The sequence below is a fragment of the Sardina pilchardus genome, chromosome 10, assembly GCF_963854185.1.
Source record: "Sardina pilchardus chromosome 10, fSarPil1.1, whole genome shotgun sequence".
NCBI classification, from domain to species: domain Eukaryota; kingdom Metazoa; phylum Chordata; class Actinopteri; order Clupeiformes; family Clupeidae; genus Sardina; species Sardina pilchardus.
In genome coordinates this window covers 12,540,576-12,550,575 of record NC_085003.1, presented here as the reverse complement: position 1 = coordinate 12,550,575, position 10,000 = coordinate 12,540,576, and the positions used below count along the sequence as shown (strand labels likewise).

The window sequence follows — 10,000 nt, the reverse complement described above, 5'->3', positions numbered from 1 at the left end:
TGTCCCCTGTCGCTGGCTTGATGAATCTCCAAGCTCCCATTACCCTCTCAACCCCCCCCCCCCCACACACACACACACACACACACATTCTCCCAGCAATGCCTCCTTAATCCAGTCCAGATGCTGCCATCACTGGTTCCCACCCTCTGGCTCACATCACCACCCCGACGCGACCCCTTCATTCAATCATCCCAGCGCTCCGTATGATGGATGGCTTGGGCTTATGCAACACCTCCGCCAGGTGAAGGTGAGGAGTCTGGCTCGGAGGCAGGGCCGCCACCTCCCTGCTCTTCTGGGACCGGCGTTGTGCTGTTTTCCCATCCTCCTCCTCTTCCTCTGTCCCTTCCCAACCCTCCCAGCCGCAGCCGCGCAGCTAATACCCAGCATACATTTGTCTACTTGTCTCGTCCTGGTGTTGTGCAGGACTTCCTGTGAGAGTATCCGGGTGTAAGGGAGGGGTGGCGGGGGGGAGTGGGGGGAGGGGGGGTTGATGGAGAACGTCGTGACCCCAGCTTTGAGTCGGGTGCCCTGGGGAGGGGGAGAAGCGGGAAGAAGGGGTAGATTTTCTCTTTTTTTTCTGGGTGGGAAGAGGCTCTTAAAGTGCCCTGTATCAGTGGTCTCTCCTTCCCAGGAGTGCAGCGCTGACCACTTCCTCTGAGTAACAGAGCGTTTTTAGGGAGATTGAAGGATGGTGTGTGCTTTTTATTGAATTTGAAAAAAAAAGAGAGTGCTTGCTTTCAGGGCTCGGCACTTTGCGAGGACAACAGACCCCCTTAATAAACTTGCAGAAACACGCTTCTGAAATAACTTTGGATTTATTGGCAGTGGATCTGTGCTCTGGGTTATGTGGGTGTGTCAGTGAACATGCATGTTAAAGTTGAAGTACTGTAGATTCTGGTGTGTTTGTGTGTGTGTGTGTGTGTGTGTGTGTGTGTGTGTGTGTCTGTCGTTCTGTCTGTCGGTGTACGTGTACGTGTACGTGTGTGTGTGTGTGTGTGTGTGTGTACGTGCGCGTGTGTGCGTGTGCACACATACAGTTGTAGACATGTTTTATTTTTTGGCGTATATAAACTTTGAGAAGATGATTGTACAAATTGTTTAGATGGAGGAGAGATTGTTTGTTGAGGAATCAAGTGTGGAAAACAAACACTTGGCAAAGTCTTGTGATTTTACTGGTGTGAACCCATGAGCCTCTGTGTTCTCCCTCAATGTGTCTCTCACGCACAGCTGCCAATAGCACGAGACTCTTGACTGCAGCCGGCTCTGGAGTCCACCAACAGAACGAGACATATGTTTGCCTGGGATATATGAAAACTGTTGCAACAAAGCAAGAACTATAAAAGTATTTATGAGAAAAGCACAACAATGTTCTTGTTGTGAGTTCGTACACAAACGCAGCAGGTGAAAAGAGATGCTTGGAATGAATAAAAGAAAATAACAAGAAAAAAAACAGTTTTGCTCAAATCTCTTTTTCCAGGCCCATCTGTTTGGAGTTAGCTGTTACTGAGATGTCTGTTTTAGGATGGGATGTTATAAACCCCAGAAGCTTCTAGATGCCTTTTTTTCGTCCAAGCGTTCCCCCTGTGATTGTGTAGATGGAAGATTGTGTGTTCTACTTGAAAATGAATTTGATCTCAGCTGATGGCGAACGACTCGCCATGGACCGGATCTGGCACAGAATCGGCGCCAGCCCTGTTCCAGAGTCAGCCGGTGTCTGGGGTAAAGGTTTAGTGCCCCAGGCCTGGAGCTGTTGCCCCCTTCCTGCCCTCCTGCCCTCCTACCCGCATTCCCCCTCACCTGCCCCATGTCTGATGCTAAGATCAGAGTTGCACATCAGGTCTCCTGTGCTGATCTGACAAGTTTGGGCCCTCACTCTCTTCTATCTCTCTCTCTCACACACACACACACACACACACACTCTCTCTCTCTTTCTCTCTCTCTCACACACACGCTCTCACTTCTCTCTCTCCGCTTCATGTCTTGTTGTTTTGCCTCTGGGCTGCGTGCCACCGGATTTCTCTCCTGGAGGGGGGGGGGGAAGAAATAAATCTGGGTCATGTTTGTGGACAGACCACTGGAAATGGGGCATCAGACGTCCCCTCCGTAAAAAAAAGATGGGATATCAGTTTTCCAAAATGCATCTCAAACGAAAAAAAAAGAGAAAAAGTCAGGGAAGGAAGGCGGAGAGGAAGGAGAATGAGAGAGATTTAGGAGGTGGGGAAAGGTGAGTTTTCAGCCTGAGTTTCCCTCCCTCTCGTCCCTTCAGGTCGTTAGCCGTCCCGACAGGCTCTAAATGAAAAAGCAGTGTGATGAGCGCTTGTGTCTCTCAAACGCACATCAGGGGCTTGTCATTCACTTCACACCTGGTCATGACATCATTGTTTCCTCCGTGATTAAAAAGCAGCGCTCTGGTGGCACAGATAAGGCATTGACTAAACGTGACTCAGTGCTCCGACCTGTCTTGTTTGTTCAGCGCAGAACACAACACGACACGGTGATGTGGACTAATCCTCCATGCTCGCATCATATTGTTCTTTGCAGGTGTCATTTTGCTCTGCCAAACGGTGCAGAGATTGTTGCACTTGCAGTCACAGTGCTTTCTGGGTACATGTATTAGGATAAATGTGGTTCTCTATGTGCTGGCATCTTGAAGGCACAGTGATGCCTTTGTAGTTTATTCATGAAGGGTTAAGATGAGGGTTTAGACTTGGAGGAGTTGAAGTTCTGCCTCTGTTTGACTCTGTTAAACTGTTCAACTTTCTTTTTTTTCCCCACAAGCGTATAATGTTCAGCCATGTTTAGTTGAGTGAAATGAGCGATGACATTCGGGGTCCATTCAGGCCTCTCTGAATCGAATGTCTCGTGTGAGATAATGCCTGTATAACAATCACCACGCCACTGTGTATTCCAGCATCACTTTGGGCATCAACTGAGAGGAGAGGGCATGCTTTTAACATCTGCGCATGGGGGCTCGGGAAACCTGATACCCATCAGAAACAGTAGGCATTTACTTAAGCAAAGCTGTCTGTTCCGATGCCAAACAAAACGCCGCGCCTTTGATCCGGCGCACCGAGGGCCAGATTGCTACACGCTCTACTCTCTCTCGCGCGCGCCGACGGGATGCTCTGCGTTACTAATTAACTTTGGGCATGTGCCTCGGAAAAGACCCATCGGGAATTCCACTCGGCTCTGGCCGGCTACGGAGGGCTTCCGAAGAGCCTAACATAATTAACGTTCCCCCTGTCCCCCCCTAACTGGATTAGGGAGCAAAGCAAAGAAGGATATGGCAATCCATTTAGCGCTGGCATTTTCCAAAAATGACATGTAATTGTATAATGACACTAATGGCTTTGTATTGCTCACAGCTGCCGTAAGGTCGAGGCATCTCCGGACCACATCTCTTTGTACTTTGGGCACACCGGACTCTGAGTGTAGTTTGTGTGTGTGTGTGTGTGTGTGTGTGATGTGCAGTCATATCTCTCTGTGTGTGTATACAGCCTTAACGAGAGTAGCAGGAGAGTAGTATGTTTTTGTTGTGTAGTGTCAGTACCTCTCTCCATCCCCCCATCTCTCTCTCTCTCTCTCTCTCTCTCTCTCTCTCTCTTTCTCTCTATCTATCTCTCTCTCTCTACCTCACAAACATGCTCTTCCTCTGTCTGTCTCTGGGCTAGTGGGTTGAACGTAGCCCAGTCCAGCTTTGCCCAGCGGAGGGAGCGTTTGGCTGGCAGAGAGAAGCAGGACAGGAAGAGGGGTGCTGCGCGCCAGCGGGCGGATGGGCGGATGGGAGCCTGGCTGGCTGCGCTGGCTGGACTGGACTGGGCAGGGCGTGCGGGCGCTGAAGGATGCACCTCTTTCAGACGCGGCCAGCAGGTTAAACACTGGCCTGATTAATGCCCGCGGAGCCTGCGTGTGAAAACGGACACCCGCTGTCCAGCGCACCGGCTCACACAAGTGGGCCTCTGTGCTCCCAAAGCTGCACAGGAACAGCTAGGAGTGCAGAAAGGAAGGGGGGGGGGGGGGCGGGGGGATGTGGGGTGGGGGTAAGTTTACTGATACCCCCCTCACACACACACACACACACACACACACACACACACAATCTTCGTTTGCTTCAGCTTCAGCTTCTGCGCCTCTGCTTCGAGCTCTTCCCAGCCTCGCGTTAGAAACCCTGACGGCGGCATTCTGCCTTTTGTGGGCAGGGGAGAGCAAAACACAAACACAACACGTAATGCTTTCATCGGAGCAAAAGCATATATTTACTTCAGGCAGAGCGGCACAAGGCAGTGTTTGTGTTATTATCTGAATCCAGGCTTTTATTAAGCGGGCACGCTTCACTTGGCACGGCCCGTGTGATCATACAGAGACGTCTGTGTGCGAGCGAGCTAAAGAGGCCCTTTGAAGCGCTCTGGGCAGGAAGCACTAAGTGGGGGTGGCAAAGAGTTTGTGTGTGTGTGTGTGTGTGTGTGTGTGTGTGTGTGTGTGTGTGTGTGTGTGTGTGTGTGTGTGTGTGTGTGTGTGTGTGTGTCAGAAGGGATGGGACCCAACTAGGCAAAGCCAAACAAGCTATGATATGCTTTGCTACCATGATCAGGACACAACCCAGCTTACCTGCTCTGTTCTCCTCACGCACCCATTTTGGAAAAACAAAGAAAGACAGAGAGAGAGAGAGAGAGAGAGAGAGAGAGAGAGAGAAGGATATCTCTCCCTCCCTCTCTCTCTCTCTCTCTCTCTCTCTCTCCCTCTCTCTCTCCCTCTCTCCCTATCTCTTTCAGGCTCCAGCAGACACTAACACCACTCTCCCTCTGGAGTGCTCTATCAAAACAAAACAGGATGAATCTGTTCTTTTTCTGTCCCCAGTCAGTCCCACAGTGCATCACCACCACAGAGCGCTCTCTCGTTTTTTTTTTGTTTTTTTTTTACTATCTGGAAGACAGGGGCCCACGAGAGGCAGCTGTCGTCGTCATGGAATCGCCCCGAGGAGACGACCTCAGCCGCTCGCGCAATAATACCCAGGCTTGGGAGACTGGAGAAGCCTGCAGAAATGCAGTCTCTCTCTCTCTCTCTCTCTCTCTCTCTCTCTCTCTCTCTCTCTCTCTCTCTCTCTCTCTCTCTCTGTGTGTGTGTGTGTGTGTGTGTGTGTGTGTGTGTCAGCGGAAAGAAGAGGAGAAAAAAGAGAGCAGTCAGTAATGGTGACCCTGAGGGGAAGAGTCTGACCAGGACTGACCTGTAGTTTGCTATAGACCTGAATGGGCCTTTTCCAGTAGGCAGCCTTATGCTGGGGGTTGGTGGAGGGGACAGCCTTAGGTTGCACCATGGTACAATGTCCATTAATCACCATCTGTTCAAACTCACATGACATGAAGACGATGAAAGGAATTTAAAGTTGTTTGTATTTTGTATGAACAAGCAAGCGCACTCACATGTGAATGTGTGTAGCTTTTTCTATGGCTTATATTGACACCTTAGATCAAATCTAGTTTGACTTATCTGGAAGACACTGATTTGTGCTCTTTGTATCTCTCTATCTCTCTCTCTCTTTCTCTTTCCTTCTGTCTCTCTTTCTCTCTTTTAAATCCAAAATGAAAACATTAAAGTAAGAAATAGCACTAGCTCCTACCAAGGCCTCCATTTTTGAATAATTCTCCTCCAAAGAGACTTTCACATACATTTGATTTACCAAAGCCCCATTTTCCAAGTCTTACAGCTCACCATGCAGCTGTGCCTTCATCCATCAGTGGAGGCGGCCAAAAAAGGCACGGCTTTCATGTTGCCGTCATCTGAATGCATCACAGGCTGCATAGATGCCAACATAAACCATCATGATGAATGATTAGCCTTTTGAAATGGCTACGCAGTGATGTCTGGAAAGTCAGTGGATGGAAGTGAAGTTAATAGATTTAGCTGATGTGTGTATTGCTGTTCGAATTGAGTGGATTGCTGATATAGTCGGTCACGGCGGCACCTCAGACTCATGATGTTCGGACAGACTGGGAAGACAAACAGACCGTGCCTCTCGAGAGCAGGGTTACATCTACATCATCTGTCAACCTCATTATTAGTATATCCAGGGGATAGTCCACGGTTAGCTCGACACGTGTGTGTGAAAATCATTGCTTATGCTGAAGGAATTAGTTTCCGCAGAGGTCCGAAGGTCTTTATAATCAACGTCAACGAGGAAAAAGGGAGAGAGTAATAGACGTGTGATTAGAGCAAAACTAATGCCAACTCTGCTGCTTAACAACATAAAGAGGCAAATATCCTGGCTGCTGAGGAGTCGTATGAATTCCCTTAATGACGCCCAATTACGCGGCTCATTGTCTAAGCTGTGGGTGGAGAACGTGACAGCGGTGACTTGACTCGGGAGAATAATTGGGCGAGTGATCCTCCCTGGTGAAAATCCCTTTAAGGCCTTGTTTTGGTTCTGCCGTGGCGTGCCCTTTTGTCTTCGTCTCTCGTAAATCACCGTTAAATTTCCCAGAAGTGGTGCGGCGCAAACACTACAAGTGTCGATGAGCAGGGTTGAAGAGGGGGTGAACGTGTGTGTGTGTTTGTGTGTGTTTGTGTGTGTGTGTGTGTGTGTGTGTGTGTGTGTGTGTGTGTGTGTGTGTGTGTTTTGGAGGTTGTCTTTGTTTCATCTTGTAATCACCACACTCTAGAGGAAAGGGCAAGAGACTGAGAGCAAGAGAAAGAAAGGGTAGATGGATGGTAGATCAGTGGGGGAGGGAGGGAGGGGGGGCTGTGTGGGGATCCTCTGTGGTTTGGCAGGCAGATTTAGCCATAATAAGGCCTCTTGGTAGAGGGATGATGCTCTATTATTACCTCCCAGGGCTCCCCTCGGGCACAGGATCTGGACTGGCCCACCCCCGTGCCCTATCCGCTACCCGCGCCACCTCACATCACCCCACCACGTCTCCCTGGGTGCACCTGGATGGCAGAGAGAGCGTAGATAAAAGAGCCGGAGTAAGACTAGAGACTTAAAAGACCACCCAGGGTTACAAGCACACACACACACGCACACACACACATGCGCGCACACACACACACACACACACCCACACATACACACACACACAACTTTGCAGCGGACGAAAAGCCACAGTTTGTATTTCAAATGCAGTTCAGCCAGTTGAGTAGTAATGGAACACCAAGGTGATAAGTCTGTTGATTGTATAACTTGCATGACATGGTATACGGTAGCTCACCTCCTGGTATACATTGAACAGTATAGATAACGTATGCATTGAATGTATACGTTACCTATATACTCTTAAGTTGCCAACTGAGATACGAGTCTACCTTTAGTGCACATTGCACCCCCTCCCCCAGCCCCCCTCCGCTGTGTTTATGTTGGAATGGAGACGGGGTCGTTTACTGTTTGACCCCATTCAGGCATGAAGCACTTCCAGCCTCCATGTCAGAGGTTGTTTGTGGGCCCTGGACGTGCGCTATTGTAAAACGGGTCAGAGACACGGAGGCGCACGCTCTGACTCTGAAGCAGAGGGCTTTTATTGTGTGTGTTGTGTGGATAGCCTGAAGCTCCTCTGGAGACTCCAGGGGCTGAGAGGTTGCCTCCGCAGCCATACAGATTCATTGCCGGGCAGCCTGGTAGATACAACAAGCTTTTTCTGAGCGTTTTTCCTAAGAAAAACAAAAACGGACAGCTTGTTTAGAGCAAGTTGGTTTGATTTAATTATTCTACATAAGAACTTCTAATCTCTCAGTGTCCTGAGTGTTTCAGTGGGTAGGTCTTGTGCTGTGGCTTCTTAATCTAAATATACATTTCCCTGGACATGGAAAACGTTGGCCTTTTTTTTTGTTTTATTTATTTTTTTGCGTAAGGAGCAGAGCAATGTTCCCTTTTGTGTTCTCTCGAGGGTAGGGCTCTGTGCACCAAGCACCAGCTTGGCCTCTAGAACGCCTCCTCCTTTAAGGACAAACAACTTTGACACGAGACCCAGAGCGGTCGCCACGGCAACGGAACAACACCCCGAAGCAGTGCTGTGGGGGTAATGATACGGTGCACTCAGGCACTTTGATTCTGAGATGAACATCTGCCTGGGCTCTGATTAGCATGTTCCGGGGCCACACACACACACACACACACACTCACACACACACATATATATATATATATATAAAACACACATGCATAGTCATGCTTCATACTGACTCAGACTCTGACAAGTTGGCAGTGGTCATCGTCTGGTCTTGTTGTTGTTCGTTCTCATCATGTGCCAACTTATTGTGCATTACTAAGGTGTTGTTTTTTTCCACTGTACAATTGTGAGTGTATGTGACATGAGTGAGTGAGTGTATGACATCATTGATGTTGCTGTACCAACTGTCTAGACTACCTTTATACGTGTGCCTCATTATGTTTTTCTTGTTTTCCGTAAAAAAGAAATACGAGGATGGTTGCATTTCTTTTCTGTTTTATCCCTCTTGTCTTCAATGTCTCTCACACACACCTTCTTGTCTCATTTGTTTCCTCTCTTTGTCTCTATCTCCCTATCCCTGACTCCCTCCAGATGCAAAAGAGAGGTCAGCCAAGAGATTCTCTGCAGATGGCGTCCACAATTACACCTCGCTCCTCCTCAGCAAGGAAGATAACATGCTGTATGTCGGAGCGAGAGAGGCCCTCTTCGCTCTCAACCTCAGCGATATCAGTGTGCCTGCGCTGCAACGCAACGTAAGCAGAAGAGCTGTTTTCACACGCAGGTTTTTTTTTCCCCATGAGTGTGTGTTTGTGTGTGTGTGTGTGTGTGTGTGTGTGTCTGTGTGTGTGTGTGTGTGTGTGTGTGAGTTGTGATGACCCTGCCGAATGATAAGTTTCTTATCAATGTTGGTGTTGGCTGGCGGTCAACAAAAACACTCCCATCGTGACAGATGTGAAGCCTCCCTGAGAGAGAGGCATCAGTAGAAATGTGAGCCGCGTGATCTGCATGTTTGGCAATGGACGAGCAAGTTTAGCAAATAAGGAAAAGTTCACATACTTCACTGCACTGTCCTCCTTACTCTTATGTCATTATCGGCCCCAAAAGTATTTTTAAATGTGAATATGTGTGTGTTTGTTTTAGTTAACATGGAACACTCCTGACAGAAAAAGGGACGAATGCAGTTTCAAAGGGAAGGACTTGAAGGTAAGTGTGTGTGTGTGTCTGTGTGTGTGTGTGTGTATGGTGAGCGCAGTGACAGCCCCCCCCCCCCCTCCCCTTAGATGTCTCTCTGGGCTGCTTGGCTAGGATAGCTCAGTCTCTACCTCCCCGCTGTAATTTCATTGTAATTTCGACAGTTGGGAGTCGTAGGGGGTGTGCGCGGGTGGGGGTGGTGCTGGTGGCGGGAGGGGGGGGGGGGGGGGGGGGTAGAGTTCATGTTATTAGATTAATAATCCACATGGTTAATTTATCGCTTGATTGATTTGCGTGTGGAGAGGAGTGTGTGTATGTTTGGGGGGTGGGGGTGCCGTGGGGGGGTGGAGGGGCACTGTGGATTGAGACGTCGTAATGAGCGGAGTGAGTCTTTCAGTGATCACTCAGACGCCTGTCCACCAGCTGCTGCCAAAACCCCCACCTCACCTCACTGCCGGTAAGATGGAGAGAGAGAGAGAGAGAGAGAGAGAGAGAGAGGCGAGGGAGAACTGACGGTGGCCCTTAACTTGGAAGGCAGCCCAGTGCATCTCATCTTTTTGGGGTTTTTTTACAAATCTCTCTCTGCCTTTCTATATATTTGTTCTGTGACAGCTTCAATGCATTATTCTTTTTTTTTTTTCATATTAGTTTCAATCTTGGTGAGGAACTTGTAGTATTTCTCATCATATTCTGACTCTCTTTCTGTCTCTACAATGCAGACTGATTGCTTCAATTACATCAAGATTCTGCTGCGTGTGAACGCCACCCATCTCTATGTGTGTGGGACCTACGCCTTCAGTCCCATCTGCGCATACATTGTAAGTACGGGTGTGTGTTTGCCCACGTACTGTGTGTGTGGTTTGCCCACGTAT

The 10,000-nt window shown here is 48.9% G+C and overlaps 1 protein-coding gene across 4 annotated transcripts in view; it reads left to right on the top strand.

Annotated features, from left to right (window-relative positions):
- Positions 1-10,000, top strand: part of sema4ba (sema domain, immunoglobulin domain (Ig), transmembrane domain (TM) and short cytoplasmic domain, (semaphorin) 4Ba) — a 68,016-nt gene that overhangs the window by 39,885 nt on the left and 18,131 nt on the right. For all 4 annotated transcript variants that reach the window (XM_062546579.1, XM_062546578.1, XM_062546580.1 and 1 more), the window contains exons 3-5: positions 8,529-8,689; positions 9,078-9,140; positions 9,848-9,946. In XM_062546579.1, the coding sequence (XP_062402563.1) occupies positions 8,529-8,689; positions 9,078-9,140; positions 9,848-9,946 (323 nt within the window). The remainder of the gene's footprint in view (positions 1-8,528; positions 8,690-9,077; positions 9,141-9,847; positions 9,947-10,000) is intronic.